The sequence below is a fragment of the Chiloscyllium plagiosum genome, unplaced genomic scaffold (genome assembly GCF_037043375.1).
Source record: "Chiloscyllium plagiosum isolate Xiang-an unplaced genomic scaffold, Cpla_swu_hap1 HiC_scaffold_10, whole genome shotgun sequence".
Taxonomy (NCBI): domain Eukaryota; kingdom Metazoa; phylum Chordata; class Chondrichthyes; order Orectolobiformes; family Hemiscylliidae; genus Chiloscyllium; species Chiloscyllium plagiosum.
Genome location: NW_028270148.1, coordinates 31,571,859 through 31,590,551, shown reverse-complemented (window position 1 = coordinate 31,590,551; position 18,693 = coordinate 31,571,859). Strand labels below are relative to the sequence as shown.

The following is an 18,693-nucleotide window of genomic DNA, read 5'->3' as shown; positions in this document are numbered from 1 at the left end:
TGAATATCGGGAGTCTGACAGCAGAATTATGCATTGGTCCTGAGCCTGTGCATGCTGATAGGAACTATATGAGGCATCTTTTATGATAGTTGTGCAACTAAGGATAGTGGACAGATCAGGCAACATGAGCAACTCAACTGAAGGGTCACAGCAATGTCCAATGTGGAAAATAAGTGCTGCTGGAAAACAGGGAATCAAAGGAGGTAATCTCAAAGTGGAAGTGCCTATGAAGGTTCCCTCTATCAGCATTAACTCTATGATGAAAATTTCTTTGAGAGGTTTCCGTACATACAGTTGACTTTTCCAGATCACCTATGGTTGCCCTGGAACCCTATGAGCACTGCAGCTCTTCGACACTGCCAATTTAATTCAATCACCATGGCCTCTCAAATTCCTTGAGATAAGGCTGCCTTTGTAGCGTTATTAGATTCCTGGCCGGACAGGGTATGCATGTGATACTAGGAAAGTTGCAGCACTGTTGGAGGACGGTCCTTGATTGGGACCTTATTTAGCTTCATTACTTATCCATCTCGATGAGTTGCACTGCTGATTCTCTCAGCTGCAACTCTTCCCTTCGTCCACGTCTCCTCTATTCTAGCAACCAACATTACAATGTAAATGTATTCCCTTTCACATTTTCTCCTGGCCTGCTTCATGACAGGACTCTATTCAAATCTCCCAGTTTCTCCATATCTGTTTTGAGAATACAATCCTTGATACAATGTTTTCATTTTCCTCAAGCATTCTTTTTAAAATCACAGAATTATTACAACACATGAGGCCCCTATTTAGCCTACTGCATCTGCGCTTCAAGAGAACAATTTCTTTTTTTTCCTTTATGCAATCTTCACTTTTAAAGAACATCCAATTCCCTCTTCAATGAACCTGTGTCCATCACACACACAATTTATTACAGATCACAACTACTTGATATGTAAAAATATTTTTATGTTGTATTATTCTGCTTAATTCTGTGCCGTCTTGTCCTCAATAATTCCTGTCATTGGAACACTTTTCCTCCTTAGTCTGCCTGGGTCTCTCATGATGCCATGATCAAATATCGTCTCATCCTTCTCTTCAATCCATTTTTAAAAAACTGAACTTCCTCATCCCTGGGAATATGGTAGTGAACTTTTTCTGATCTCTCTAATGCTTTCACATCTTTCCCAAAGCATAGTATCAAGATATGAATACATCACACCAGCTGAGCTCTGGACAAGTTTAACACAACCTCTGACACAGACACAAATAGCATGGCCAAATCCGCTTTTCTGTATCTGCATTCATAATATGGTAAAACTGAAACCTTCAAAGACCCTCAAAATTAACTCCAATATTTCCTGATTAGACTTTTGAACAACCAATTCCAGAATAACCTGCCTTCCTTCATGACAGGACTCTATTCAAATCTCCAAGTTTCTCCATATCTGTCTTGAAAATACAATGCAAATAATCAATTCCAGACACCAGCTATTATTTCTTTTAAATTCATTCACAGGCCAAGGGTGTTGCTGGCTAGGCCAGCATTTATCACAAATTTTAAGAGGGCAGTTGAGAGTGAATCACATGGCTGAGAGTCTGGAGTTACTTCTCGTCCAGACAAGAGAAGGATGGCAGTTTCCTTCCCTAAAGGACTTTGTGAGCCAGATGAGTTTTGTAACAATTAACAATCATTTCATGATTGTCACTAGACTCTTAATTCCACATTGTTATTTAATTTAAATTTCATATTTGCCATGGTGGGATTAAAAAACCAAGTCCACAGAACATTATCTGGATCTCTGGATTAATACTCCACTGATAATATAACAAGGCCATTGCCTCCCCTTAATACTTGTATGTTATACAAAAGACTTCACAATTTATTTACAAAAAGTAACTTGGAGTGAAATTAAACAAAGTACACTTGAGTAAGTCAAACTTTTTTGACTACTTTTAATGTTAAATTTATAGGGTCGACTATTACATGGATACTACCTTTGAAGGGCTGAAATTCATGTTAGTCAAAATTCATACCATATCATTAGCAGAGCCCTAACTGATCTCCAAATGAAAAAAAAAGTGTTATGGTAATTCTGAAAACCCAGAGCAGAATGCATCAGTCAACAGACTGGAAGAACGAGAGTGGAGCAGAACAACCAGCAGACTGGAAAGCTGGAGCGGGATGTGACGGCCAGCGCACTGACACATTAACAGTGATTTGTTGTCTGTGAAGAACTAGGATCGACTTTTACAAGATATATGGAAAATTCCAGGTTATGTGGCCAAAAATAGGAGGTCAAATTTTACATGAAATCAATTATTACCAGAGTATTATCTGGTCTATTCTCTAAACCCACAAACTTTTGTTTTCAGCCTCATTAACACAAAAGATAAACAGAAAAACGCATGCAGAGATAAGGGATAAAAAAAAATCAAAATTGGTGAGGTTACTTTAGTTTTCACAATTGTTATTCCAATGAACAGATGCTGGTATCGTGGTTGATTTTCTGAAATGTTAATCAGGTCACCTTTGGGAGGTGACTTAGATCAAGGCAGTAATACTTATAACTTAATTTGTTATTCTCTGAACTTCCAAAAGCTGCTCATGGACGGTTAGGCTTGGAGCTTTCAAATCTAAACACTAACATCAACATCCAGATTCCTTTTCCTCAGAAAATGCCCAAAATGCAATGCTCTTCCCAGTGACAAAGCTCTATAGAACCTTATGATCATGAACAAACCTGCATTCAACTTACAGCCTAGCTTCACGCATAAACAAAAGCTTGTTCGGTTTGTTTCCTCTTTAACACAAGCTGTTACCCACAGTCCAAAAGTCACCTTTAGCTCACAATTTATAGCTCATAACTCCAAGCCAAAAATAAAACAAATAATGAAAAATTAGCAAGGGTTCTAGCACCTGTTAGTAAAATCAAAGATGCTCCAAAAAACCTTTTTAGCCACAATATAGACCTGTTTTTCTCCCTTGTAATTTATGCACATATTCATCCAAATTCCTCTGTTCCTTCACCCCCTTTAGATTTGTAATATTGTCCCACCATATTACTCCTATCAAAATACATTTCTGCACACACACAAGGTTCCACATGGTAGGCTGATGGAGAAAACGCAGAGGCATGGAATTGGGGGTGATTTAGCAGTTTGGATTAGAAACTGGCTTTCTGAAAGAAGGTAGCGAGTGGTGGTTGATGGAAAATATTCAGTCTGAGTCCAGTTACTAGTGGTGTGCCACAAGGATCTGTTTTGGGACTACTGCTGTTTGCCATTTTTATAAATGACTTAGACGCAGGCACAGGTGGATGGATTAGTAAATTTGCAGATGACACTAAAGTCGGTGGAGTAGTGGACAGTTTGCAACAATGTTACAGTTTCCAGGGGGACTTGGATAAACTGCAAAATTGGGCTGAGAAGTGGCAAATGGAGTTCAATGCAGCTAAGTGTGAGGTGATGCACTTTGGGAAGAATAGCAGGAAGGCAGAGTACTGGGTCGATGGAAAGATTCTTGGTAGTGTGGATGTGCAGAGGGATCTTGGAGTCCATGTGCATAGATCCCTGAAAGTTGCCACCCAGGTGGATAGTGCTGTTAAGAAAGCATACGGTGTGTTAGGTTTCATTGGTAGAGGGATTGACTTCTGGAACCGCAATATCATGCTGCAATGATACAAAATGCTGGTGCAGCCACACTTGGAATATTGTGTACAGTTCTGGTCCCCCCATTACAGTAAGGATGTGGAAGCATTGGAAAGGGTGTAGTGATTTACCAGGATGTTGCCTGGTCTGGAGGGAAGCTCTTATGAGGAAAGGCTGAGAGACTTGGGTCTGTTCTCATTGGAAAGGAGGCGGCTAAGGGGGGATTTGATAGAGACATACAAGATGATCAGAGGATTAGATAGTGTGGACAGTGCAAGTCTTTTTCCTAGGACGATGACATCAGCTTGTACGAGAGGGCATAACTACAAATTGAGGAGTGATAGATTTGGGACAGAGGTCAGAGGCAGGTTCTTTACGCAGAGAGTGGTAAGGACGTGGAATGCCCTACCTGCTAATGTAGTCAACTCAGCCACATTAAACAATCCTTAGATAAGCACATGGATGATTTTGGGGTAGTGGAGGGGGACGAGCTGAGAATAGTTCACAGATTGGCGCAACATCAAGGGCCGAAGGGCCTGTTCTGCACTGTATTGTTCTATGTTCTCCACTGTGAATCACAGGATCCTTCATCTTGCTTGGCCAATTTATTTTAACTCCTGATCTCACCCCTACCTAGCTCACTCAGAACCACAATCAGGCACCCTTGACTTCACTTTTTACCTTACCAACCTCCAATGTCAATCATATACACAAGATGATGTCACCAACAAATACGCAGTTTCCCTCATATTTCAACATTCGGAAAGGACCATTCCCTCCATACTGTTCTGTATCACTCTTCAATTAACCCCAATGATCCCAAGGTACCTTCTTATGCAAAGAGATGCAACACCTTTTTTAATCCCTCTCTTTCCACCATCCAAAAAAATTGTTGTGCCGGATGAAATAGTGATCGACTTGCTTATTTCCATTTAGTAAATTGTATTTACAGTTAATGGCGAAAGCTCTTGTATACTGCAGGGAATCCTGTCAAAAATGGGATTAGATTAGATTCCCTACAGTATGTAAACAGGTCCTTCGGCCCAACAAGTCCACACTGACCCTCCGAAGAGTAACCCACCCAGACCCATTCTCCTGCTCTATATATACCCCTGACGAATGCACCTAACACTAATTTAGCAAGGCCAATTCACCTGACCTACACATCTTTGGACTGTGGGAGCACCCGGTGGAAACCCACGCAAATACGGGGAGAATGTGCAAACTCCACACAGTTGTCTGAGGTCGGAATCAAACCCAGGCCCCTGGCGCTGCGAGGCAGCAGTGCTAACCACTGAGCCACCATGCTTGTTTTGAAGAGTACCTCTGTTCAGTCTGTTCAGTGACCCAGAGGTTCCACCATCTGTATTTTCAATCTCCACCTTCCTCCTATCTCATACCATTGTCTTCTAAAATGTTTCACTGAGGTTTAATGCAACCTGAGGGATCTGCACTTCATTTGTCAATAACACACTTTACAGCATTTTAGACTCAAGAAGGAGTTCAACAATTTCAGATAGTAACAACTGCCCCCATTTTTTTTGACTGCAACTGCTGGTAATGATTTAACTCTTTCCATTTATACTCTCTTATTTGTTTGTCCTTAACTCCAATGAAAGACGTTGCAAGTAGGATTCAGCCATGTTCCCATCAAAACACCTTTCATTTAGAAGGAGTAAAAAAAGTCAGCCAGGAGTAGAGTGGTCAGTGTTCAAAACACCTAGGGATGGTGGACCAATTCATTCTTGAAATCCATCAAAATGCTTTTGCAAAATCAATCCAGGGGCAATTAATCAGAAAAAAAGTCATCACATGCATACTGGGCTGACAGGATCAGTAAGGAGCCACTCCTCCAATTATAGGCTGTCTCTGACTAGATTCATTAGTGAACCTATTAGTAACAGAATTTTCAAGGGGCAGGAGGCTTCAAGACATGAAATGAAAAGCTGGTGGTAGTTTTGGAGCGGAGCAGTGGAAGGACAATTTAGGAGAAGGAAGGCAGTATTGGAGCAGGAAAGGGAACAGCTGGTGGCTTCTGGGAAAGGGGGAGAAATGGGAGGGATTTAAAAATGCTTCACATCAAGATCTGCTATTTGTATTACATTTTGTGATTGAGGAAGAATGATGTCAACATTAGAAATTACATCATTCTTTTAAACATGGTTTAACAACATTCATATCTATACCTGAACTTCCCGCAGAAGGTCCTCACTGCTCTGGTTTTTCCTTAATGTTCCAGTAGATGGAATTCCTGTAGGAGGATCCATGGATTCAAACATGGAGAAGCAACGGACTCGCTTATCATTCTTGTCTCTCATCACAACATCACCATCACCCACTGTTAAAGTCACATTAAAAAATCTGGTTCAACTATTTATTTTGGTTGTGCTTCAAAATTTAACAAAAGCTAATAATGATTAATGCAATGAGTGGCTATGGCAAAAACAAGACTTCTATCTGAAATGCACTTTTAAACTTTTTCTTTGAATTGCCAACAAGTTCTCACAATTTTAGCAGAGGCAACTTGACCTTAGGTAACAATGATGAGGATTTGGTGTCGGACTGGGATGGTCAAAGTTAAACTACGTGATGAAGGAGCAGTGCTCCGAAAACTAATGCTTCCAAATAAACCTGTTGGACTAAAACCTGGTGTTGTGTGATTTTTAACTTGGGTAACAATGGCATAGATCAAATAACCAGGTGCAGTTTAGGTAGTGAATTTGATTGAGAGCTTTGATTGGCGATACCTTTGAGTACGGGATATGTTCATTGGTCGGCTGTAGACCTCTTGGATCAGCCATTCCTAAATAAACTACTCATTAAAGTCTATATTGATAATATTCTTTATTATGTTCCAAGAGTCAACATTGTATGTTATTTATTGTTTATTCAACTACTTATATTTATCTGACATTATTTGTTGATTCAAAGTTTGATACTTGGTCAGGTACAAGTTATATCAGTCTTCTTCTGGATCAGACAATCATTTCACATGCTGCCATTCTAGTAGCTGGTATATAGAGAAGGGGTTCTGCTATGATTGCTAGAAGTCTACTTATTTAGATTGAGAATGGACAAAGATGAATGTCAGACCATGAGGAACACTTGGGCCACTTACAGGAAGTGTGTGTAGAGCCAGATTCTGTAAAACATGTGGTGCAAACATTAAAAAAACCTGATGCCAGTCGAGCAGTACCGGAATCTGCTACCAGATTTTCTAATAAAAATACAAGTTAGGAATAAGAGCAGGCAATTCAGTCACTTGTGCCTGCATCACCATTTAATAAGATATTGGCTTCCTGGATTACTCCACAGTCCCACCCCCCCCATCAATAACCCCTTATATCCCCTTGCTCATCAAGGGGATGAATATTTAAAATCTCTGGATGAGCAAAATTCTCAACTTTCCTCTTAGCTTTATCGCCCTTACCTTAAATCTGGCTATCAGTCTCTCTATTAATGGAAGTGTCATCCTATCCATCCCTTCTATGCCACATAATTCAGACACTTTAGACCCCCTCTCAACCTTCACTGCTCCAAGATAAACAGCTCTAGCCTACTCAATCTTCCTTTTTGGCTAAGAGCCTCCAGCCCAGTAGCACCCTAATACATCTCCTCTGCACTGTCTTGAGTATAATCACATCCTTCTTACAGTGTAGAGACCAGAATTGTTTGCAGTCCTCCAGTTGTAACTTAACCAATTTATACAGTTTCAACATAACCTCCCTGCTCTATGGCACAGCTAATAAAGGCATGATTCCCCTATGTCGTCTTAATCTCATCTACCTGACCTGCTACCTTCACTGATTTGTGGAAATGCATACAGAGGTCCCTCAGATCTCAGTATTTTCAGGGTCTTAGCATTCATAATGTAATCCCTTGTGCTAGCAATCTCCAACTGCACTTCCTTACACTTTTCCAGGCTGAAATCCAATTGCCACTGTTCCGTCCACGTGACTAGTTGGTTATTCCCATTATTTACCACCTTACTAATTTTCATGTCATTTTCAATTTTCTTGATCACGCCCCCTGTATTTCAGTCCAAAGTATTAATAATTACGCAAGCAGTAAGAGCCCCAGTACCGAGATCTTTGAAACCTCACCAGAAACAGATTTTCAATTTCAGAAACATCTCTCTACCATTGCACATTACTTCCTGCCACTCATTCAATTTTGGATCCTCACCTACCCTTTCCTCCTATTTAGAATAATGGGATAACAGTAGCAGCTTTCCAGGCCATTTGCACCTCATCTGTGACATTTCAAATCTGTACTTTTTCAGTCTCATTCTGAAAACTAATACTTTGGGAAAGAAGTTAGGTCGCACCAAATTCCCAATCTGACTCACTTATCAAATGGGGAGACAGGAAAAAAGTCACCCGGTTATTTAATCATATAGAGTATCGAAGTATCTGTGCAAAAGGTGGCATCAGGAAAGGCTAAAAGTCAGTTACCCATTCATTTCCTTAATTGGAAAGAGATTTTTTTTGAAAAAAATTAATTTGCTTCCCCATCTAGTCGTCTTAAAACTATTTGATTGCAATTGTAATTTCAATTTTGCATTAAAAGTGAACAAACATGCATGAAAGAAATTTCATTTTACACAAAATAAATAAAATACTGTAGATGTTGGATATCTGAAATTAAAGTTGTCAATGCTGGAAAACCTCAGCCGGTCTGAACTCATCTGTGGATACAGGAACAGTGTTAGTATTTCAAGCCCAATATGACTCTTCCAGCATTTTCTGTTTTGTTTGTTGCTCAAAAATGAATGAAAAAAAATCCAATCATAACAATACATGCCATTCATGGTGTACCACAAAGTTCAAATGCAAAAATAATACACGGACACAGATATTACCTTGACATGTGTTGGATATCGATGCTCCTCTAGCTAAGTTTGAGGTACCGGTACTCAAGGAAGCTGCAGGTTGATGAACAGGGACACCAACAATCAATTCATTCCGTTCGGGAAGAGTCTGAGGTGGCGTCTGCAAAGGCGTCTGAGACCCAATGCAAGCTGAGAACAAAAAAAAATGTAACTGCTATTAATGTTTTGAGAACAGAGATTGTCACTGTTGCTGAAAACTTGCTTCACTGGAATTTTGGGTGGCTGTAACCTTTAAATGGACAATAACACCTTCTGTTCGCTGACCCAAGCCTACTTAATTTGCAATTCACAACCACTCAACATAACTCGTAATCATACACTTGAAAACTTCATGGAAACTCCCTATTAAGCAAATATCCCCAATAGCTAAGTAGACAGTCATTGCTAACTTTTTGCATATATGTATGAGTTTTCACAATTTAGGAGTATTTCATCTACCTTCTCAGTTTCAAGTTGGTGCCCAATACGTGAATAGCAAAAGGAGTAGAATTACTGGATGATTATCTTATGAACAAAAGAAAAATCATATACATTCAATTCATAGGGAAAAAATACAGTTATCTTGATTCAGCATTCTTTTAGTTACTTATCCAAAACCAAGTATCATAAAAATTGCCTTCAAGTCAAGTAATCTAAAACTAATCTAATCTAAAGTCCAGAAAATGAGCATATTAAACATTATGAAGTTTACATTTCAAAATAAAACAATTCTTACTTTTTCTTCCATCACTTTGCTGTTAAATCAGAAAGGAACAAATGAGATGACTGACCTTTAGTACATGCAAGCACACAATAATCTTTTTATACTCATACTTGAACTACCCCTCCTCCATGCATTCTGAACAATTATCCACTATTGTGACTGGAGATTAATGAGTATTGGAGGATTTTAGCATTCTGTACAAATAGACATTAACAAGACCTATATAAGGAAATGTTAACTGCCCAATGACATGAAATGTTATACCGCCCTTTTAAAGTTGCATGTCACTTGCACCCAGGAACACTTGCTATTAGTAACACCACTTGCAAGATTTGCTGGCCAAGTCAGTACACGTTCATATTTATTGCATTGGTACAATTCTAGTAATACTTTGCAAATTCCCAGGCCTCCATGAAATTTAGCCTGACACATTCTCACAACTTTACTGTCATCAGATTGAAAAATTTACCATTTTCTCATCAAGAGAAAGCAATAACTGGGAAGGGCAGAAATGACAGCGATTTTAAATATTTCCAACTCATAAAAGTGAAACCAGTGTACTCTAAGAGGCTAATTATGCCGAATTGCAGGTTGAAAACAGAGATGTAGTAACATACTAATTTCGGATTTAGTTTATGAAAAATGAAAATACTGATTTAAATACTACAGATTTACATTTTCAATATTTTCCACTGCCTTTTTTGTGCTAAGTTAAATGTATACTTGTAGGTAAGTAACTGCTCATATTTATGGTAATGGTGCTTTATTGGATATGCAAATGCATGAGTTTGTCAATAATATTTTACATGCTTCACAGCATCAAATAAAGTTCAAATGAACGGGGAAGTCAGATAAATAAGAAACTTGCTGCTAGTCATTTCAACACCACAACAACACTGCAGGAGGTCCTACGGTGAACATTTTCTGATTGACCTATTCAGAGATGTTACTACACAACTTGATAACTTGTGGGATTCGAAACTGGGTCTCCTGGTTCTGAGGGAGGTCCTTGGATAGCGCTCTTGCCCCAACTTGCCTCTGAGATGATCTTCCCTCCATCATAAGGGCGGAATGGGGAATGTTCACAAATGGTGCATAACGTTTGACATGATTCACAGCTCTCCAGGTACTGAAGCAACTCATGTCTAAACGCAGAAAGACCTGGACAACATTGAAGTGTCCAAAAAGAGCATGGTTGAAGGGGAAAACGGATAAATTATCTGAAGATTTAATACTTTCTGTTGTATGTGTGACGATGCTGTCACTTGAGAACACAGAATATAAAACAGTACAGCATAATACAGGCCCTCCGGCCCTCAATGTTGTGGTGACCTATTATCCTATTTTAAGATCAACTTAACCCTCATACCCCTGATTTTACTATAATCCATGTGCCTATCCAAGAGTCACTTAAATGTCCCAAATGTATCTGACTCTACAGCCACTGCTGGCAGTGCACTCCACAGATCCCTCAAAGTTGCAAATCATGTCTCAAAAACTTGATTGAGTTTTTTTGAGGAAGTAACAAAGAGGATTGATGAGGGCAGAGCGGTCGATGTGATATATATGGACTTCAGTAAAGTGTTCGACAAGGTTCCCCATGGGAGACTGATTAGCAAGGTTAGATCTCATGGAATACAGCGAGAACTAGCCATTTGGATACAGAACTGGCTCAAAGGTAGAAGACAGAGGGTGGTGGTGGAGGGTTGTTATTCAGACTGGAGGCCTGTGACTAGTGCAGTGCCACAAGGATCAGTTCTGGGTCCTCTACTTTTTGTCATTTACATAAATGATTTGGATGCGAGCATAAGAGGTACAGTTAGTAAGTTTGCAGATGATACCAAAATTGGAGGCGTAGCGGACAGCGAAGAGGGTTACTTCAGATTTCACCAGGATCTTGACCAGATAGGCCAATGGGCTGAGAAGTGGGAGATGGAGTTTAATTCAGATAAATGAGAGGTGCTGCATTTTGGGAAAGCAAATCTTAGCAGGATTTATACACTTAATAGTAAGGTCCTAGGGAGTGTTGCTGAACAAAGAGACCTTGGAGTGCAGGTTCACAGCACCTTGAAAGTGGAGTCACAGGTAGATAGGATAGTGAAGGCGGCGTTTGATATGCTTTCCTTTATTGGTCAGAGTATTGAGTACAGGAGTTGGGAGGTCATGTTACAGCTGTACAGGAAATTGGTTAAGCCACTGTTGGCATATTGTGTGCAATTCTGGTCTTCTTCCTATCGGAAAGATGTTGTGGAACTTGAAAGGATTCAGAAAAGATTTACAAGGATGTTGCCAGGGTTGGAGGATTTGAGCTATAGGGAGAGGCTGAACAGGCTGGGGCTGTTTTCCCTGGAGCATCAGAGGCTGAAGGGTGACCTTATAGAGGTTTACAAAATTATGAGGGGCATGGATAGCGTAAATAGGCAGTCTTTTTCCTTGGGGTTGGGGAGTCCAGAACTAGAGAGCATAGGTGGAGGGTGAGAGGGGAAAGATATAAAAGAGACCTAAGGGGCAACTTTTTCACACAGAGGATGGTACGGGTATGGAATGAGCTGCCAGAGGGAGTGGTGGAGGCTGGTACAATTACAACATTTAAAAGGCATTTGGATGGGTATACAAATAGGATGGGTTTGAAGGGATATGGGTCAGGTGCTGGCAGGTGGGACCAGATTGGGTTGGGATATCTGGTCAGCATGGACGAGTTGGACCGAAGGGTCTGTTTCCATGCTGTACATCTCTGACTCTATGACATCTGCCTTTAAAACAAGAAAAAATTCCAGAAAAATTCTTGAAATACTTTGAGGGGATCTGGCCTGGTCCATAACATAAGCAAAACCTTTCTCTTTTCTTGCCTTCTGTGGAAGATTAGTTCCTTTCTGAGTTCTTTCCAATGATACAAGTTACTCCTTGGTATCTTGTTCAAGTAGCCATTATTTTTACAAGCACTGATAAAGACAAAACTTTTCTCAACAAAGACACGTGTACAGGCTTCAAGCAGATCATATTGTTCACAGTAAGGGGCAGGGAAGTTTACACATTTAATTGGCCCTAACCTTTGTTAAACAAAACCAATTAAAATATAGGTTCAGTAAAATGAAATCGGTTAATTTATTCAGGGAGAAATGAGAAAACTTGAATTGAACAATTCTGTCAATCATTTGATAGACACACAGAACCATTTTGGGAGCCTTTCCATCACAAATCTATTGGAAATTGTGTGAAGGAACATATTTCTGTTTCCTACAAGGTTAGCCAAATTAGATATTCTAATATTATAAATGGAGCATTTTTAAAACAGAAAGGGAACTGGAGATAATATAGAGTAACGTGCTGGATAGGAAATAGTTACAACTACCAACTTGCTAAAATGGAAAGCAGTTAAGACACAAGAGCAGAGGTAAACCATGCAGCCTATTGAATCTACTCTGCTATTCAATGAGATTGCAGCTGATTTGATAATCCTCAAATCCACTTTCCTGCTTTATCCCTGTAACTTGATTTTTTTGCTGATTAAAAATCTCTCAGTTTTGGATATACATAATTACTCAGCCTCAACAGCCCTCTGAGGAAAAGAATTCCACAGATTCTCAAACCTCAGAGAAGATGTTCCTCTTCAACTCTTCCTTAAATGTGTGACCCCTTATTCTGAGATGATGCACTCTGGTCTTAGACTCTCCCACAAGAGAAGAAACAATTTTTCTACATCTACCCTTTCAAGTTCTCGAAGAATCTTTTATGTTTCAATAACGTTGCACCTCATTCTATATTCTAATGAACACAGGCACAGGCTACTCAACCACTCTTTATAATGCAGTCCCTCCATAACTGGTATCAGCCTCCAACGCCAGTATATCTTTCCTTACGGAAGTGGCCCAAAATTGCAGGCTCTGGTCTGACTAGTACATTTTACAGGTAGTTCTTCTATAATGTGCGTTGAGTTAATGTGAATTGGCTATAACGCAATTAACAAATTGTGGATGTTTTGTACAAAACGCAAACTTTCTGCCGAACAGGTGTATCGGGTTTTCCAAAGTGCAATCTTCGACAGCGCAATTTCTACAGCGGTTCCCCACAGTTAAATTTTCTATAGCGCAAGGTTCCAGAAGAACACAACTGTCATGTTATAGCAGAACAACCTGTATAATTTTAGTAAAGTTCTCCACATTCATGTTACATTTCCCCTGAAGCAAAGATCAACATTTCATTTGTCTTCCCTTTTACCAATCTAATTTGGATGTTCTTTAGCTTTCCGCAGTCTTGTTCCTCCACTTTTCCTGTTAAAGTGCATAACGTCACATGTCCCCACACTGAAATAATTGCACAGGATCATCCTTTATTTACACACGAACAGTCCATGACTTTAGTACTGCTTCATTCAGTCATCCAGAGGGTCAGCATCTCTGACAATTACCGGTTTGTGTGTCAGTCAGGGCTTTCAGATTGGACCAGATTAACAGCCCCAATCAGGGAACTCATTGCAATCCCTATACCCTACACCATTTAGTGTGAAGAAATAGACTGATCCTTTCCCATGGAGAGCATCTTAAGCACTGGGCTAGGCTCCTCCGATTCGGTGTCCAGTACAGGCTGTGTTTAACACATGGGAGCTCACCTCTTGATTCGGGGTGACCCAGTAAAATTTCACGATTTCTTATGGCAGCTATGGTGTTGAAGGAGCTACATCTGTCACGTCCATCTTATTCTGAGGACTAGTCAACGCCTGATGGAGAAGGTGAACTCATGGGTTCCGGGAGCCTTTCTGACTGTTCCAAGGGGTTGGGCATGTTTTGCTCCTGTACTGTTTGCAAATTTGTGGCTATGATATGGTTGTTGTGCTTGTTCAGGATCACACCTACCTGAGCTTTATACATCACTGATCCTGACCTTGTGTTGTCCATGTTTCTTACCCAGGAAGGGCCATTGCTGTGATTCTTAAACTAAACATCATCCCCTGTATCAAACTGTGTCACTTGCTTGGCGAAGTCTTGTGTCCAGAATTGGCATTGCTAATGCTGTTTCACCCCTAGGTCCAAGAAGATCAGACTTAATCTGGAGAGGAGTCTCTTACCCATTTTCAACTCTGTCAATATTATCCCTGGTACAATTGCAACATTTAAAAGGCATCTGGATGGGTATATGAATAGGAAGGGTTTGGAGAGATATGAGCCGAGATATGGGCAGGTGGGACTAGATTGGGTTGGGATATCTGTCGGCACAGACAAGTTGGACTGAAGGGTCTGTTTCCATGCAGTACATCTCTATGACTTGCATAGTTGATATGCAGCATATTCCAAGGCTTACTCCAACTCAAAGATGACTACTGTTAGAGAGTTTCTTCAGAAGCATGATTTATTTCTGTCACCACTGAAATAACTCCAGAGACCAGTATCCATCACCAAGTCTCCCTTTATTTATACATGAACGGTCCTTGACTGTCTCATGGATTCAGCCACCAGAGTGTCAACATCTCTGACACTTCCCTTTTTGTAGATTAGCCAAGGCTCCTTCATTGAACCAGATTAACAGCCCCATAGAACTAATTCTATGAGATATAGCTGGCTGACTTCATTATAATCACGACAAACATGACATTCCATCTGCCAAGTTTTTGGCCACTCACTTAACCTGCCCATATCTCTCATCTTCACCAATTTCCTTCTCACCTATTTTTGTATCACCTGAAAATAGTACGTTCATTTTCTTCAACTAAGTCATTAATATACATTGCAAATAGTTGTGGCCCCAGCACTGATTCCTGTGGGACTCTGCTCGTTACAAGCTGCCAGCCTGAAAATGCTCCTTAACTCCTATTTGTTAATCTATACGCTATCCATGCAATATATGACCTGCTACATCATGGAAGCATCTTTTCTTATGAAGTAACCCAACGTGTGGCGTTTTATCAAATGCCTTCAGAAAAATCAAAAAATATTACATTCACTGCTTCCACTTCGATTATCCAGCCTGTTATCTCTTCAAAGAATTCTACTAAATTGTCAGGCACAATTTCCTTTTCACAAAGCCATGCTGACTCTGCTTGATCAGTGTCTTCATTGCTTCCCTCAACCTATGGATTCTCCATCTTCAGAGTCAGGATTATTTCTTTATATTGTACTTATTTTGTCCCATACCAACATGCTATCCTACCACACTTTTCTTTCTGCCTGTTTTTTCAGAAAGTCACTTCCCTGAATACTTAGTTCCAGCTTTTGATCTCCTTGCAACAGTGTTGCTATATTGGCTGTAAGGTCATCCCCATTAACCTGTATTGTTGCAGTTAATTATCTATTTTGTTTGAAATACTACATTCCACAAGCGCTATTAATTTTGCCTTCTTACCATTATTCCCTCCTCTTCTATATCTGTACAGTCTGTCCCTTCTTATCCCACTATTGGCATCATTATCCAAATAGATGCTCTGCAACTCTACCTTCTCCTCTTGCTTTATAAGCCTACATTTATCTCTCAATCTTTCTTCAAGAGGTCTTGTTTGCAATATTTCAGATTACTTGAAAGAATAAGCAAACAGAAAAAGTACTTTAAATTCTTCACAGAAACAATGAGATTGCTTTGTCAAAAGGAAATCCAAAATTGTAAAAGAATTACAAAGAAGGTTAACACAAACAATAAGGGCACACTGGTGGAGTTCAGGATGTCTTATAAAGTTTCAAACAAAATGTGTGTGTTTTTAAAAGAACCCCCAATTTGAAATGTGTCATATTTACCTGCAAGTAAGAAACATTCTGATTGATTGCATATTGATAATTCAGCCATCCTGAGTGCAAAGATCAATGGCAATTAATACAAATATTTAACTCAATTTCAGCACTGTATAAGCACCTGTACAAATGCTAAAACTTCCTTTCTTTCCCCACCCCATAGTGGTACCAAAATAAAGAGAGACAATGCAAGTGCTTACCACCAGGTGTTTTAACTGGAGAAACTCCAGATTTGGTCACAGGAGTCTGAGCATTCACTGCATGCACTTGCACATTCGGTAGAGTAGATGATCCATTGGGAAAGGCTGGCTTTACCAGAAGTTCAAGTTTCTGTGGGGCACGAGGCAAGGTGGACGACTGGATATAGGGTCCAACTGCAGCTACTCGGCTGGGTGCAGAAGATACTGCTTGTTGAGGGACATTCTTGTCGGATGAAACCTAGGTATAAAGTTCAGTTCATCAACACTTTTTTGTTCTAGTTTTATTTAGCAGTTATCTTAGGCCATTACCCACCATACGTGACCTCAAAAGGGCCCCCTGCAATCAGGTTTCTGTCAATCAATAAACTTGAGTTTACTTGACTTGTAATATAAAGTGTCATTTCCTTTCTATCAGGCAAAGCACATCATAATTCACCAAACTTAAAATTCTTGTTTCAGCTTGAAATTAATTAATTTTACAAAATGAAGCTGTTTACCTATTACATGTCAAAGATATAATGTACTCTGAACTAATACAACATGATGGTTAAAACAATTCTTTTACTAGGAAGCCAAATCAGAATCCTTTTGAAAGAACTGAAACTTGCTTGATAGTGACAATTGGGAGACTCAAAAACACAAATTTCATCATGCATGAATGCACTTATCCAAGAGTTCTTTGTAAACCTGTTTACACTTAACACACTTTCTCTCAATCAAATTTTAGGATTATGTACAAAGCTTGCTCACCTCATGCCAATTAATTTAAAATGAGAGTATTATACCTTGAAGCCATCAGCAAGTAGGTGCTTTTATTAAGCTCTATCGAGGGAATCAAATGTATTGATTTGTTGAGAGGAGAGAGAGAGAGAGAGAGAGAGAGAGAGAGAGAGAGAGAGAGAGAGAGAGAGAGAGAGAGAGAGAGAGAGAGAGAGAGAGAGAGAGAGAGAGGAGAGGAGAGAGAGAGGATAACCATGATCATTTTGAATGCTAGCTGGGATAAATGGCCTAAACTTATGTCATTTTCAACATTTCAATGTTAGAATTAGCAAATTATCTATTCATCAGCATTGGGGTCACAGCTCAGATGCTACCACTTTCAGGCCAGAAATAGCAGAATAATAGCTCCATATATGTCTCAACATCCAAGATGAATTTTTTATTGTACCAAAATCTCTCATGTCAGCTATTCTCGTGGTTCTCTACGCGAAATTGACAATCCTTCAACAATAAATAATGAAACAAGTTTTAGATTTTTGTACACCCCAAGATGCTGCCAGTCTTTCTAACATTTCTGTTTATTCAGATGCAAGTTTACTTGTCTTTCATCTGCTTAGTCTTATACGTTGCTATCAATAACAGCAGGTGAGTGAGAAAGAGGGAGGGAAAGAGAGTCAAAAATTAGCTCGGAAACAGCATTTGAGGCTGGTCAACAGAATGCTCCAACTGTCAGAATGATAGCAGGCAATGCATGATGAATATACCAAGATAGTGAGAATTTGGTTAGAATTTATCATAAAACATTGTTCAGGAAAAGAACCAATTGGGGATAAAAGGAGAAATATTAAGAGAAAAAATTATATCGTTTATTTTGTTCAAGTAGTACAAGGCAAAAGCACACCGACATATAAATATGGTCTGTCTGCTAACAATAGTCATTTGAAAATTTTTCATTATTTGTACACAAAAAAATGTGACTTTACTGTTGATTTTGTTGTTTACTCAAAGAATGCAAGTTATTTCCTAACAATTATCTGGTGCACACTTTAAACTGTCCGTAATGCACCATTTGGAGAATTTGCACATTTCCAAGTAATACGTGCTTGTGTAGAAATAATTGAGTGCATCTGCTGTTTTACTTCGCAATTTTTTGACCTAGCTCACTCATCAATACTCTGATGTAAAACGAAAGCTCATTTGAACAAAATTGCTGTCATGGAGTGAGAGAAAGGATTCTTGGAACACAAATGTTAGCACTGTTTATAGAGTTGCCAGAGCTTGTGGGTATTAAAAACTCCATGATCACAATTAATCTAGTTACAAAACCATATCCATATCAAAAAAAGTTTTAGGAAAACAATAGGGAGCAATTATTGAATGGGACCAGCAACTAGAAAACACTAAGGACTGCAGATACTGAAAGTCAGAGTCAATATATGTGAAGCTGGAAAAGGACAGCAGGTCAGACAGCATCTGAGAAGCGGGCCGAAATCCTTTATCAGGACTGGGCAAGAGGGAGGGGAGCCCAGAAGAAAGTAGAGAGAGGGGGTGGTGCTGGGGAAAGGGAAGGATAGCAGGATAGTGATATGTGGAATGCAGGTAGGGGGTTATTGTAATTGGTCAGTAGGCAAATGGACAGGTTAGGTCAGAGAGGAAGGGAAGAGGGGTGGAGCAAGACATGCGATAAGGCTGGGGGAGGAGGGACTTTGAAGCTGGTGATGTCGGTGTTGAGGCCATTGGGCTGTAAGCTTCCCAGGTGTTGTTCCTCCAGTTTCTGTTTGGCCTTACTCTTGGAGGATGCCAAAGATGGACATGTCGCAGGGGGAGTGGAGG

General features: G+C 39.7%; 1 protein-coding gene across 2 annotated transcripts in view; it reads right to left on the bottom strand.

Annotated features, from left to right (window-relative positions):
- LOC122552713 (apoptosis-stimulating of p53 protein 2-like) overlaps positions 1–18,693 on the bottom strand; it is a 117,491-nt gene that overhangs the window by 35,908 nt on the left and 62,890 nt on the right. For both annotated transcript variants that reach the window (XM_043695612.2, XM_087991255.1), the window contains exons 9-11: positions 16,141–16,378; positions 8,492–8,650; positions 5,817–5,968 (exon numbers count right to left, since the gene is read on the bottom strand). In XM_043695612.2, coding sequence (XP_043551547.2) covers positions 5,817–5,968; positions 8,492–8,650; positions 16,141–16,378 — 549 coding nt within the window. The remainder of the gene's footprint in view (positions 1–5,816; positions 5,969–8,491; positions 8,651–16,140; positions 16,379–18,693) is intronic.